General features: G+C 53.7%; 2 protein-coding genes across 2 annotated transcripts; one reads left to right on the top strand and one right to left on the bottom strand.

Annotated features, from left to right (window-relative positions):
- The first annotated feature begins 3,436 nt into the window (after positions 1-3,436).
- Positions 3,437-9,559, top strand: TLCD3B (TLC domain containing 3B). The gene is made up of 5 exons (XM_045849105.1): positions 3,437-3,879; positions 4,745-4,828; positions 7,431-7,665; positions 8,066-8,161; positions 8,464-9,559. The coding sequence occupies exons 1-5, from the start codon at positions 3,755-3,757 to the stop codon at positions 8,749-8,751; spliced, it is 828 nt and encodes a 275-aa protein (XP_045705061.1). The 5' UTR covers positions 3,437-3,754; the 3' UTR covers positions 8,752-9,559.
- A 225-nt stretch (positions 9,560-9,784) lies between these two features.
- Positions 9,785-10,631, bottom strand: CUNH16orf92 (chromosome unknown C16orf92 homolog). Its single transcript, XM_045849106.1, has 4 exons — positions 10,568-10,631; positions 10,089-10,247; positions 9,920-10,007; positions 9,785-9,806 (listed from the first exon to the last, which is right to left on the bottom strand). The coding sequence occupies exons 1-4, from the start codon at positions 10,629-10,631 to the stop codon at positions 9,785-9,787; spliced, it is 333 nt and encodes a 110-aa protein (XP_045705062.1).
- Between the last annotated feature and the right edge of the window lie 3,463 nt (positions 10,632-14,094).

Genomic DNA, 14,094 nt, shown 5'->3' with positions numbered 1-14,094 from the left:
GGGCCAAGGCTGGTGGAGCTGGTCTCCTACTTTCAGGAGGAGTTAGTGGTGAGAGCAGCAGCGCGTGTGTGCATGCATGCGTGTATGTGGTGGTGGCGGATGGCAGGAGATTCAATAGTCAAAAGACACTGGCTGCAGAATATTTTGCAAGTCATATAGCATCTCTGAACTTTGGAGCCCTCATCTGTAAATTAATTTTAATAAGAATGTCCCCTTCCATTCTTTATGGAGATGTGTGAAGGTCAGGCGAATTCATGTTTATAAAGTAGGTGTTGCAACCTCCTGCAAATAACACAAGGGACTTCGTTGGGACTTCGTGAGTTGGAGGACTTGTGCTCATCCCACAAAATGTGGGCAGAAGCTGCTCAGACCTGGTGAAATATTTTGGAGTTAGAATGTGGGCCCAATGTTGTCTGATCTGATTCTCTTTTCTTCTTCTTTTCTTCCTTTTTTTAAAAAGATTTTATTTATTTATCCCCAGAGAGGGAAGGGAGGGAGAAAGAGAGAGAGAGAGAAACATCAACGTGCGGTTGCTGGGGGTCATGACCTGCAACCCAGGTATGTACCCTGACTGGGAATCAAACCTGCGACATTTTGGTTCACAGCCCACGTTCAGTCCACTGAGCTACACCAGCCAGGGCTATGATTCTCTCTTCTTTAAAAAAAAAAGATTTTATTTATTTATTTTTAGAGAGAAGGGAAGAGGAGGAAAATGAGAGGGAGAGAAACATCGATGTGTGAGAGAAAGAAACATCCATCTGTTGCCTCTCACACACCCCCAAAGGGAACCTGGTCTGCAACCCAGGCATGTGCCCTGACTGGGAATTGAACCATTTGCACTCAATCCACTGAGCCACACCAGCCAGGGCTCGATTCTTTTTTGAAAGAAGTTGAACTTTTAGGTGAAATCTCTTACTTTTCAAACACTGACAAATAATTTAGAATCTAAGAAATTACCATATTGCATCAGCATTCTGTCCAAACAAAACATGTTTGTAGGCTGAATTGGGCCCTTGTGCTGCAAATTTATGACCTATTTTACAAAGCTTAATGTACATGTGAGCTATCATCAAACAGTAGGTGAGAGAGGAAGAGGGCAGCAGGGTGGAGTTTACCTGAGTGATTGGGTGAGTTCCTGGAAGACAAAAGCTGTCTCTGCCTACTTCGGCCCATGTCACCCACAGTGAAGCCACAGCTCCTTGACCAGGTCTTTGGTCTTCAATCCAGCAGTCACAGATGCCCGCCCTTGCCAGCCGCCCCTCACCCTGTACCTTTCTGTAGTTTTGCTTTTCATTATCTTTGGAATTATGAAACATGGGTTTGAAGTCCAGCTTTCCCAGTTCTCAGAGCTGTTGTATCTTGGGCAAGATTTTTGTCTTTTGTCTTTTTGAAATCTTTAAGTCTCAGTTTCTTTTTTTTTTAAGATTTTATTTATTTATTTATTTTTAGAGAGGGAAGGGAGGGAGAAAGAGAGAGAGAGAGAGAGAGAGAGAAACATCAATGTGCGGTTGCTGGGGACCGTGGCCTGCAACCCAGGCATGTGCCCTGACTGGGAATTGAACCAGTGACCCCTTGGTTCGCAGCCCGAGCTCAATCCACTGAGCTACGCCAGCCAGGGCAAGTCTCAGTTTCTTACGTGTAAAACAAGGATACTACCATCTGGGAAGATGAAATAAGAATGAACATAAATCACCTTGTCCTGTGCTGAGCACAGAGTTAACAGTTAAAGAAGTTGGGTCCCCTTAAGTGAAGCCCTGAAGGCAGGAAGCTAGGTCCACTATTCTTTCTATAATTGTCCCTAACTCCCGCCCAAGGCCTCTTAGGGTCTGTCCCCACAGATTGTCACTAGAGGGCAGTGTGCAATTGCAAATCTCAGCTCTTTGACCCCGGGAGGGGATGGAGTGGGCTTTGGACAGGCAAAGGCCAATTGTGGAGTTGCTTATTGAGGCATATCTTAGGGCAGGCCTGGAAACCAGAGGTTTGGGTAGCAGGTCCCACGTCATGCAGAAGTCCACAGGACCGTTGAGTTCAGGATGCGAAGGCTGCACAAAAGAGTGAGAAGCAGCACCGAGGCAGAGGCCAGTCTGCTTGTGGCTGGGTTTCTGACCTGCATCGTGACCCCAGCCAAGTCACTAGGCCTTGGTTTCCTTATGGTTGAATGTGGGGCTCAAACCAGACAATCCCAGGTCCTTTCCCACTCAGAAACTTGGCTGTTCTGTGAAGTCATAATAAACGCGGATAAAAGGAGAGTGACCGATGCGCAGGGGAGGTCAGGAGAGACCAGGAAGCTGAAGGACGAGCATCCTAGGCTTTGAGGTGCGTTTGCTGAGAGCCGGCATTCCCACCCTCTTTGAACCCTGCAGCCATTCCAACACATAGTATGGAAGGGTTCCTGCCTCTTATTAACCATGTGTCATTGGGGAGGATCACTGAAAGCCTGGGGACAATTTCTTGACCTGTGAAAAAGGGGCAAGTGCCCTTGCCTCAGTGATGTTACAATAGTTAGACAAAAGTCATGGGACAGTTTGAAGCAGAGTCAGGACCTGAGGCACATATGTACATCTAGGGTTTCCCTCCCTTCCACTGGGCTGCAGTCCATGGGGCTCCCTGAGCCTGAAGGACACTGTGTTGAAGAGTTTTCATCCCCATCCATTCCTTAAATTCATCCTTCGGAAACCAAAAGATGCACCACTTTCTCCTGTTCCCTCCCCCAGGGAATCTTCTATCCCCTGCTGTGCCCCTAAGCTACAGTGAGACCCCCCAACAGGCCACTGAGGGACAAGTGTTGGGAAGCACTGACAGAGGGAGGAATGGCAGGCATTTGCAAAATGCTGGTGGGAAACAGGGTCAGGCCCATCTGGGGGCTCAGAGTCCCCTCTCGCTGGTTAAGGAGTCTTGGGCCACCTTCCCCCACAAGAGGAGAGCCTCCTCTCCCCTAGCCCTCGTCCCCAGCAGCCCCCAGTGCAGCAGCCGCTGTCTCTTTAAGGGCCTCCCCCTCCCTCTTTCTCTGCTCCCCTCATCTCTGTCGCAGCCGCTGCTGTGGCTCAGAGCTGCATGGGGAGCCGCCACTGCAGGTCCGGTTTCTTGGTGTCTGGTCGGTGCCATCATTTCCCCACCCCTCCCCCGCCCTACCCAAGCTGGTGACTTATCCTCCCCATCCCCTCCCCACCGAGGGGGCAGGGAGCTGGGCATGAACTCTCTATAACGCCCCATGCAGCGTCAGTGCCGGGCAGCGGGGACTGTGGCAGCAGCGAGAGGCGGGAGAGCAGTGCTGACCGCTGACCAGTTTCCCGGCTGCTCCTCTGTCTCTCTTCCCCCCTTGCCTTTCAGGGCTGGCACCACAGTCCCACCCCCCACCCCACCCCGCCTCCTCTGGCCCTCCCGCCTCTCCACGTAAGCCCCCCCCACCTGCCTTGTCTCTCCCTCCCCTCCCCCATTCGCATCTTCCTCCTCCTCCAGTACCCTCTCCTTCTCTGTCCTCTTACCATGTCCTCCCCTCCTCATCTGCCTCCCTCCCTCTGGCTGGCTTTCTCTTGCTCCCTTCCTCAGATCCACCCTGTGCCTGGCCTCTCCCCTTTCTTCATCTAATCTGACTCCCTTTCCCCTTCCTCTGGCCTGACTGCCCTGACCCATCCCTTCCTGCCCTGCCCCCTTTGTGCCCCTTTCTCTTTTTCTCTCTCCTTCTCCGGCTTTGCATTTTTCCTCCACCTCTAATTCCCTTCAGCTCAGCCTCCCCGCCCAGGTCTGAGCCAACATGCTGACCCCAATGGTGGCTGGGGGGGTGGTGTTCCCCGGACTCTTCCTCCTCTCCAAGAACACACTCCAGCGGTTGCCCCAGCTGCGCTGGGAGGAGGCCGACGCGGTCATTGTTTCAGCCAGGTAAACTGCATCCCTTCCCTTCAGCCCTTCTCCCCTTCTCCGGCTTTATGGGGAAGAATAGGACCAGGCTTTCCTCGGACCCCTGACCTGGTGGGATCTGGGGCTTCTGAAGTGGTCAGTGGGCTTTACCTCCAAGGTCCCTTCCCTCTCCACTGCCCTACTCTCTGTCCCAAGAGACCGCATCCAAACCTAGCCATCTGGTCTACTCGCATTCAGACTGCTTTTCTCTGCCTTCCTCATTCACCCTCCCACCCTCCAAAACAAGATCAGCATGTGACTAAAACATTCCTACAAGATATTAAAGAACAAGGCAAGGGGCAGAGAGCTGTATATTATTTAGTGCATGTGTTTGGGGCTGTGGGGCGGAGGGGTGAAAGGTAGAACTCCTTACTGCCCTGGAATGAGGGCCAGAGTTGGGGAGGGGAGTGTGGTGGCAGTTAAGAAGACAGTGCAAAAGTGGTCAGAGGAAACTTGGGGTCACTGAGGGGCTAGTTGATGATTGATATGATGACCGGGCAGCTGAGCAGTGCAAGGATAGGCCCAGAGCTTCCCCTTGCCATCCTGTGCTGTCCCCACCCTGCCCCCTCAGGAAGGGGCTTGTGATCAGCCACACATTTCCAGGATCACTTCACTTCAGGATGACCTCCCTGGTGTCCTCCTGGGAGGAAGACACCTCCATGTCCACAACTGAGGGAAGGAAGCTGGCAGCGAGGAATGGGGCGGCAGCTAGGCTAGTCCAGGAGCAAAGATGGGTGAGGAGTGGCCTGAGAGGTGACCAAGTCCAAAGCATGGTGACTGCACAGTAAAGAGGAGAAACCAAGGGGTGTGTCTACTCTGTCTGCCATTGTTCCCTCTTCCTCCCTAGGCTAGTGTCCTCTGTCCAAGCTGTCATGGCCTCCACAGCTGGCTACATCGTCTCCACCTCCTGCAAGCACATCATTGATGACCAGTAAGTGCCACGAGACCCTTTGCTATAGTTGTCGCAGCTTGTGTGTGTGAGCCCTGAGATTTCTAGGGGACTCCTTCAGTGGTCCCCAAGCCTCACTTGGGCCTGAGCATGTTAACTGCAATAGCTGCAACTCCACACCCAGAGATAAGTGGGTCTGTGTCCTGCCCTTGTAGGTCAGAACCAGCAGGAGAAGGAGTAGGGATCAAACAGGGTTCTCAAAGCAGTTCCTGGGCTTCCCAGCCTTTTGCATCCCAAGTCCTGAATGCCATTTCTCCTCTACACCCTTTACACCCTTCAGACCCCATTTGCAACCAGTAGCCAACTAGGTTGCCTTCTTCCTCACGCTGGGCTCAGCCCTCCCCACTCCCCCAATCCAGCGCCAGTCCCATGAACAAGGGAGATGAGAGAAGAAAGATGACACAAACAAGGCCACTAGTGGTGTGTGTGTGTGTGTGTGTGTGTGTGTGTAGAGGTCAAAATTTGGCACTGGCAGCTGCTGCAGTGCCTGGTGCTTGCCAAAAAAGCCAGGAGAAAGGAGAGGGGCCCTGTCCGTGGTGCTGACGGACCATCTCTAGGTGACCCACGGGCTACACTAGAGTTGCCTGTGAGGATGCTGATGACTCCTCAAGCTTCTCTTCTGGCCCCACTCCCCTTCTGTTGTGGCTGTTCAGCCCCAGGGACACTGTCTGGATGAGCCTGGCCTAGAGGCGCCCCTCTTTCCTTGAAGAGGAGCTCCCGCATCTGTGGACTGAGTAGTTGAGTTGTGTCTGTTTAATGCCTAGAGCAGTGCTGGCTCACAGAAAGTGGGTACTTAACTGTTCAGACTCCTGCTTGTGACTTGGCTTCCTCCTGCCCTCTCCCCCTCTTCTCCATCTCTGGGTCCAAAATGAGCCTGGATCCCCACACATTTCCTCCTCTCGCCTCCTTACAGAGGTCACCTTCCAACTCTTACTTCTCCCTCCCCACCCCAGCTCTGTCTGTTCTTTTCCCTCCCCCTTTTAATCTTCAGGTGGGTGAGGAGGATCAAGGTTAATCTAGGAGCAACAGCTGTTCCTGCTTCTGAGCACCTAATTGCTCAGAGAGTGTGTTTGACTTTAAATCTTCACATTGCTGCCCAGGGGCTGGTGTGTGGTCCTGGCCCCCCTATGGTCAGTGGTCCCACTTCCTACAATGTCTGCTACAGCTGGTTCTCCTGGCAATTCCCTGCTCTCACCTCTCTCCAGCTTTTGGACCCCTTTCCACTGTCCTGCCCTCTGTCTCTAAGCTGCTCCTTCTCTCTGTCCCTCCTGGTCACACTTTCCAACATGGGTCTCAGCTTCTCTTTTCCCGAAATCACCCCTCTTAGTGTGGGCTGCCTGTTCCCTCCCAGGCCAGCCTCCCCCCGGGCTTTCATTCTGCTCCCAGCTCAGCGCCCCCATGTGCGCCCGTCTGCTTCCCAGTTGCACTCACTTCTCCTCCAGCAGCTCCTCACATTTGAGCTCAGCTCTTTTTCTGTGTCACATCCTGGCTGACTTTGCTTTTGTCCCTCCACCTAGCTGAGCCAGTTCCCCTGGTCCTGCCTCTTTGACCCCCACCCCCACCCCGCACTGACCTGTCACAGCACTATAGGACTTAAGAGAAAGTGCTCAATGTACTGACTCAAGCAGAAAAATGCAATGTTGCATATTCGTGCACTTTTCATTTTTGTTTACTCTCAAAGTACATATAGAACTTTCTCTGCTCTTGGCTCCTTTTGCTCAGCATTTTCTCCATAGTTCTTGGCTGCACCTGAAAAAACAAGAGATTGGACCACATTCAGGAAGAACAAGAAGCACACGCAGCACCAACTCCCCAACAGGGCCTGACTCTGACACTCGTCTCGAATCTTCCAGGGGACATCGGGGCTGAGAGTGAGGGCTATGGAGCTAGATTTCTCATGTTTATTCATTGGCCAGGGTACCTAGCCTCTCAGTTTCCTCCTCTGTAAAATGGAGGTGATGACCATACCTACTTTTTAAAAGATCTTGGTGGGGGAGTAAATAAGTTTACCCATGTAAAAGATGTAGATTGCTAGAATAGTGCTTGCATGTAATAACTAATCAATGTTAGCCAGTGCGGTCCCTTTCCATCACTCTCAGCCCTTCTGTTATTCGTCCTGACCCCAGCTGTCTTTCCTATCTTGCTGGGCTTGTTTTCTCACTCTATCTCTGCTCTTTGGTCTGTGCTGTCTTTTTATCTCTTTTCCCTTTTTCTCCCACCATACTTGAGTGAGAGAGAGACAGAAAGAGACAGAGAGGAAGAAGGAGGAGGAGGAGGAGGAAGAGGAAGAATATGAATATGAAAAGTGGGTGGGTTTTGAAGCCAGACATTCGGGATTTGACTCTCATCACTACTACACGCCAACTGTGTGGCTGCGTGACTTTGAGCAAGTTTCTCACCTGCTCACCTGGGGTTTCGTCATGTAACTTGAGGGTCCACTTACAGCTCAGGGTTTCTGTGAACAGCACTTGCGATCTGACTCACACGATGCATCCAGCATCAGCCCCAGCACCCGGCAGCCGCTCTATCCGCCTCCTTTCTTTCTGACCACCTCTTTCTCTCCCTGCCCCTCTCTGCCCAATAGACACTGGCTTTCCTCTGCCTACACACAGTTTGCAGTGCCCTACTTCATCTATGATATCTACGCCATGTTTCTCTGTCACTGGCACAAGCACCAGGTCAAGGGGCACGGAGGGGATGAAGGAGGGGCCAGGGCCCCAGACAGCACCTGGGCTGTGGCGCGCGGCTACCTGCACAAGGAGTTCCTCATGGTGCTCCACCACGCAGTCATGGTGCTGGTGTGCTTCCCGCTGTCGGTGGTGAGTCGGGGTGCTGACAGCTGGGGCCCCCATGTCCTGCACATGCCAGCACTCTAAGGGGTTGGGGAGCCGTGGATCCAGGTCCTAGCAGCAGAGCAGGCCTCGGGTGGAGGGTCCCCACGGAGGGTTTACTGAGCACCAGACAGCAAGAGGGTCTGGAGTCAGCCTGGCCTGCTGGGCCATACGCAGCTGTGGAGCTTTGGAGCTGCTGTTGCATGTTTCTGAGCCTCAGTTTTCTCATATGTCTTACCTACAAGGTTGTTAGATACAGCGAGGTCGTGTTCAGACTGTCAGAGTTAAGCATCTCCAAAAGTGACGAGCAGGAGAGTGGGGAGCAAGGGAGTAGGTGCTGCCCTGGAATCCAGGGTGAGGCCAGGGTGCCTCCTTCCTCTCCTCTCAGGTGTGGCGGCAGGGCAAGGGAGATTTCTTTCTCGGCTGCTTGCTGATGGCAGAGGTCAGCACACCCTTCGTCTGCCTTGGCAAGATCCTTATCCAGGTGAGAGGGTACCTGAGGGTATGGGAGCCTGACGGGAGGGCCCAGGAAGACCAGGCAATTTCAGGAACTTTTAGGGAGTTTTTTTAAAGGACAGGCGAAGGGTCAGATCTAGGAAGACTATAGGACGGGGTAGAGGGGAGGCGGGTTCCGGGACCTTTAGCCCAGCGCTGTCAGATAAGGGGAAGGCAAGGAAGTGGGCAGAGGAGGCGGGGCCCAGAGCTGGTCGGGGCGTGGTCAGCGGCGGAGGCACGCCTCCCGCCGCCCCTCACTGGTCTTTGCTTTCTGCCGCGCCCCCTCCGCAGTACAAGCAGCAGCACACACTGCTGCACAAGGTGAACGGGGCCCTGATGCTGCTCAGCTTCCTCTGCTGCCGGGTGCTGCTCTTCCCCTACCTGTACTGGGCCTACGGGCGGCACGCGGGCCTGCCACTGCTCGCCGTGCCCCTCGCCATTCCGGCCCACGTCAACCTGGGCGCCGCGCTGCTGCTTGCCCCCCAGCTCTACTGGTTCTTCCTCATCTGCCGCGGGGCCTGCCGCCTCTTTCGGCCCCGGAGCTCCCCGCCGCCCTCTCCCAGTCAGACCCAGGACTGAGGGTGGAGCCAGGAGATCCTCCCCCACCACACACGCACACCCCGACGGGGACAGGGCTCTGGGACTGCTGTACGGGGGTGGGGAACCAGGGGCCTGAAAACCCCTTGACTGACGAATGGACTCCGAAGAAGTGGGCACAGATTCCCTCAAGGGGCTAAGGGGCAGGGACCAGGTGAAGTGCAAGGCAGGGAGAGAAGGCCTGTTCTCCCCAGGGTGTCTGAGCTGAGGTCAGTGAACCCCTTCCTACACACCCCCTTCTCTGATCCAACCCTGGGGCCGTGGAGTGCGAAGGGCCGAGGAAGGGCCACCACTGCCCACCCACTGAAGGCTCGAGGACTGTGGGGAGATGATGGAGACTCAAGGGAACCGGGCGTCAAAGAATGTGGGGGAGGCCCTGTGGCCAAGGCCTTCCCATACCCCCTGCTGCAAACTCCTCTTAGCTCTCTGACGTCTGGGAGGGAAGGGACACCCTAACTAACCCCCATGGCCTTGCTCAGGGCTGGCTGCCCCCATAGCTCCTCTCCAGGGGAGGCCAGCCTGAGGAATCTTACTTATTTTATTTATTCGCCCAAATTCAGACTAGTCTGTTGGGGTGGGGGGAGGGAGATGGCTGCTATCCCCGGCCTTCCCAGTGCTGAGCAATCCCCGGGCAGGTGAGGGGCACCCAGTTCCTTCCCCCTCAGGCTGCACATCTTGCCCTCAGGCCGTGGCATGTCCCTGGTGCTACAGACCTCTTAAGGCTTCCTCCGGTCTGGGGTCGGGGGACCCTGGGAGGTGCTTTACAGGCCGCTAATAAAGACGATCTGCGTGAACGCCACCATGGCCCTCCTAGCCCAGTTCTTTGGGGCTGGGTGTGGGGTGAGGGGCTGAAGATAGAAATCAAGAGTGACCACGGGGGTAGGGCAGGACTCCCTGGCTGGTCACTGAGCAGTCAGGGAAGAAAAAAGCAAAGACTTTTATTCATCAGCAGGGGAGGAGGGTGAGTCTGGGCACTCAGGGTGGCGTCCAGGGTCCTTGGCTGGCTGGGTCCTCTTTAGGCCCCTTTCTGGAAGCTCCTATAGGACACGGAGGTCAGAGGTGGGAGGCCAACTCTGGGTCCTTTAGCCTCTCCCAAGGCAGGCTGAGGTGGGTGCGGCTGGGGCCTGGAGTGGGGAGGGGCAGGCCTTACATGTGTGTGCAGAACTGGAAAAGGAGGAAGAAGAAGGCCACCACCAGAGAGCCCACCAGAATATGATGGAAGAACCTGGAGTTGGAATCTGCTGGACAAGGAAGGGGGTAAAATGGAGACTCCTCCAGGCACCGGTGGGGAGGAGATCCCTTCTCAAGCTGTTTCATACCTGAGTTAACAAAGATGACAGGTTTCTCTCCAATAAGCTGGGCCAGAGCCAGGAGCCTGGCTTGGTCTGAGTCTGGATAATCAAAGAAGTCAGGTCTGTCTATGAAGAGCGGAGACTCTGCTCCCAGGGTCGGTGTCTTGGCACTCTCCGGGCTGGGCGCTGGGGACCCAGAGCAAAGTCTGTGACAAGAGCCAAGCAGACCTGGGCCCCCCACCCCAAAGGCAGAGGCAGACCCAGGGGCCTGCCAGGTCACTCAGCCTCAGTGTGGCTATGGAGGGGCTTGATTTTGTTTCCGGAACGTCTCAAAGATCAGTTGAGCTCCCCACAAGAAGGACCATGCCAGACAAGGTGGATGGGAGAGGAGTGTGGAGAGCAAAGAGAGAGGCTGAAGCTTGGTGTCCTGGCTGTGAAGGGGGCATTGACCCTTCCTCCCCCCCCAAGCTTTCCCCCTTCCTACCCGTCTCAGGACCACTTCCCACCTGTTTCTGTGGCCCCAAGCCCAAACAGCCACACCCACACCCTCGCCCACTGCCACAGATTCATGACCCCTCCACTCTTGTGACAGGGGTGGTGGCTCTATGATGTCACAGCCTGGAGCCATTGTGATCACACACTCCGGGGTGAGGGGGAAAAGTGCTGGAGCTTGGAACACTTCCACCAACCACCCCAGCATCGGAAGGGAAGAGGTTGGGACCCACGGACCCTCCCATCCTTTGGAATGAACAGTGTGGCAGCACCAGAATTAAGAAACAGGAGGGATTTGGTGGAACTAAGGAATGCTGCATTTGTATAGAAGGCACAGATTTTATTTTTTTTTTGTATAGAAGTTGCGGGGGGGGGGGGACAAGGCTAAACACCTTCAGTTTCCCCTCGACCAATCACAGGAGCATTTACTACTTATGCCAAGTTACTTATTACTATGCCAAGTACTTTGCATAGATCGACTCGCCTAACAGTCCTAACCCTTTGAAGTAGGTACTACTGCCCTCACCATACAGAAGAAGGAACCAAGACACAGATGGGCAAAGTAATGTGGGCAGTGCACACTTCCCAGGGAGTTTATTTTCCTCCATGAGGCTCCTCTGGCCTTGTGACCCCAAATTCAGGGACACAGGTATCTCCCCCATCCCCAAGCCCTTTCTCTGGTGCTCAGCCAAGGATGATCCTGGGGTTAGAAAACAGGGGAAATAACAGGCTTTTCCCACTAGGTGGCAGCAGTGTCCATGCCTGCCTGCTTACCTGTTTTCCCTCTTCTCCCAGGAAGACACAGCTCCCCAACTCCAGGCCCTTCACCACCCTCTTCCTACAAGTTGCATCAGGTGCTTCAGGAGAAGGTGTTGCCAGGGGAATGGCAGGCACCGGGCTTGTCAGAGGAAGCCCCCTGGTCCATCTCTCAAGGCTGCTCGCTCAGTCCTGTACAGAACTTTTACAGGCTCTCCTCTCTGGGTGGTCTTCCCCAAGGGCCATTCTAATTCTCCTTTCTGGTACCCAGTTTTCTCTTATTTGTTACTTCCCAACAGCCACTTTCACCCCTGCAGGCCTGTGTATGCTTCAAAAAGTTAGTTCCCCTCTGATTGGCAGGTAGGAATGTCTGTCACAGGTGTGTCCCGCCTATCCAAGCCCAAGGACACTTCAGGGTCTCCTTGGTTTTATTACATAGATGCCGGTTCATGTGTGAGGTCCCCTGCCCTATGGATGGAGGCTCCCTCATCCACTGGATCCCCATGCCTCATCTCCCCTGCCCGTGTGGACTGCCCACCCATTCTCACAGCAACACTGGGAGTCACTTGCTTTGTTCCGCTTCCTTAACAAGAAAAAAGCCCCGGGGAGAAAAGGGGGAGAGAGGAGGGAAAGTAACACCTTGGGGGCCTCTTGTGGGACTGGCTCATGTGGGCTTCTTCTCCCTACATTTATCTCTTCTAAGAAAGAGGAAACGAGTTACCCAAAGTCACAGGCATGTAAGGGGCAGCAGGGACTCAACCCGGTCCCTGGCTCTGGGCCAGGGCCCTGGCCCCATGTGCAGCTGCTCCTGAGGGCTAGCTGAGAGAAAAGGGGTTCAGAGCCTTTGGCCTTTGGAGCAGATTTTGCAGTTTCCTCAATTGCCTCAAAAGAATACAGCTGCCCTCTCCACGGGAAAAGGCCCTTTTGACTCAAGCAGTGAATTATCCAATCATTTACTCATCCAACTATTAAATAAATGTATTGTGCTCCTACTATACGCTGGGTTCCGCATGTGACTTGGATAGAAATCTCCAGGGCCTGCTGTCTGCTCTTGGGGTGCACAGGGGAGAGAACTTGTGGGTGCACCTCATTACGGTACAGACAGACAACCCCTAAGGGGCTGGCTACACCTGCTGTCTTTGCTTCTTCATGTTGAATGGATTTTTCAACTCCTTTAGACCTGGCTTTGTCCCCACCACTCCACTGAAGCCATTTTTGCCAGGTCCACCGATGACCTCACAGCTTGCCAAACCTAATGGTTACTTGTCTGTTCATTCTGTCTGTCTCTCAGCACCCTGAACCCGCCTCCAGGCTCGGGAGCACACTCACTGATTCTCGGGACTCCTCCTTCCGGAACCAGCTCAGCCTTGGACCTTCTCCTTTCTATCTATACTCTCTCCCTAGGTGATTTCATCCAGTCTCATGGCTTTAAATACCATCTATATGCCGATGACTCACAAATGTATATTTCCAGCCCAGCCCCCTCCTCTGAGCTCCAGACTCCAACTTCCAGCTTCATGCTTCTGTGTGTCCACACACATCTCAGATTCGATAGACCCCAAACGGAGCTCTTGATTCTCCTATCCCAAACCTCCTTTCCATCACAGCAAATGATCTCATGCTTCCTCTAGATACTCTGCTCAACACAAAAGCTCAGGAATCAGGAGATCCTGCCTCATCTCTCTTCTGACAAACCCATTATCAAGACATGCTGGCTCAATTTCCAACATAAATATCAAATCTGTTCACTTCCTCCACCCCCTCCAGTGCTGCCCGCCTTGTCTGAGCCACCCCCACGTCTCACCCAGCTTATTGTAACAGCCTATGGACTGGGTGATCTCCCTGTTCACTCTTCCCCCAGTGAGAACAAACCAGAAAACGCACATCTGCTATTTAAAATCCTCCGGTGGCTTCCTGTGGCTGCTGGTGAATTCTGAACTTCTTACCCTGACCTGGAAGACTTGCCTAGCTCTGTCCACACACTCTCTTTGGCTCTTCCCAGGCTTTCCCTTCCCTGGCACACACCTCTGCCTAGGACACTCTTGCTCCATACTTGACTTACTAAATCCTCCTCATTTTTCAGGTCTCAGCTGAGACAACACTTCCCCTGGGAAGTGCACCTGAGACCCCACACCTTGTGACTGTCGCCCATCACCACATCAATCTCACCGCATGGGACTTGCCTGTGTATTGTCTCTCTCCCTACAAGGCTGTGAAGCCAGAGTTCATTGATCTCAGTCATAGTCTTACCACCACAATATATAGTAAGTGTTTGATAAATATTTATTGACTTAATGGATAGATGAAAAGCCTTTCCACCTCTTGAGAAATCAGGGCTCCGCATTGTCTATTTTCCTCTGCCACACTGCTCTTTGGAAGGTGCTGCTGGGCCTGAGCTAAGTCCCTTAAGAGGACTAAAGTGGAGGATGCAGGACTCTAAGGCTCTTGCCCAGCTGACCCTTTCCTCTCACTGCAGGCCCAGATCTGTTTCTGGTCGAACCCACCAGCTCAGGTCCTGGATGGCATCTCCCTTGTCCCTGTCTCCTTTCTTTTCCTGGAGAGCTCTAAAGCAGGGTTGTCAAACTCATTTTCCCCAGGGGCCACATCCGCCTTGGGGTTGCCTTCAAAGGGCCGAATGCAGAGCTCCTTGCCCCTAGTTAAGGAGTGGTTACATTTATACAGTCCTAAAATTACATTCGGCCCTTTGAAGGCAACCCAGAGGCGGATGTGGCTCCTGGGGAAAATGAGTTTGACACCCCTGCTCTAAAGGAAACCTAATGGTTGC

Source organism: Phyllostomus hastatus, unplaced genomic scaffold, assembly GCF_019186645.2.
Source record: "Phyllostomus hastatus isolate PE091 unplaced genomic scaffold, TTU_PhHast_1.1 phas_contig_64, whole genome shotgun sequence".
Lineage (NCBI taxonomy): Eukaryota > Metazoa > Chordata > Mammalia > Chiroptera > Phyllostomidae > Phyllostomus > Phyllostomus hastatus.
This window is presented reverse-complemented; position numbering and strand designations above follow the sequence as displayed.

Excerpts from the sequence above, each read along its gene's own strand:
- CUNH16orf92 (XM_045849106.1), bottom strand. The coding sequence starts at position 10,631 with ATGAATCTGTGGCAGTGGGCGAGGGTGTGGGTGTGGCTGTTTGGGCTT. Across the intron at positions 10,248-10,567 it reads GCTTGGGGCCACAGAAACAG|CGCCCAGCCCGGAGAGTGCC; the intron begins GTGGGAAGTGGT and ends CTGGGTCCCCAG. Across the intron at positions 9,807-9,919 it reads TTCCAGTTCTGCACACACAT|GAGCTTCCAGAAAGGGGCCT; the intron begins GTAAGGCCTGCC and ends CGTGTCCTATAG.
- TLCD3B (XM_045849105.1), top strand. The coding sequence starts at position 3,755 with ATGCTGACCCCAATGGTGGCTGGGGGGGTGGTGTTCCCCGGACTCTTC. Across the intron at positions 3,880-4,744 it reads GCGGTCATTGTTTCAGCCAG|GCTAGTGTCCTCTGTCCAAG; the intron begins GTAAACTGCATC and ends CTTCCTCCCTAG. Across the intron at positions 4,829-7,430 it reads AAGCACATCATTGATGACCA|ACACTGGCTTTCCTCTGCCT; the intron begins GTAAGTGCCACG and ends TCTGCCCAATAG.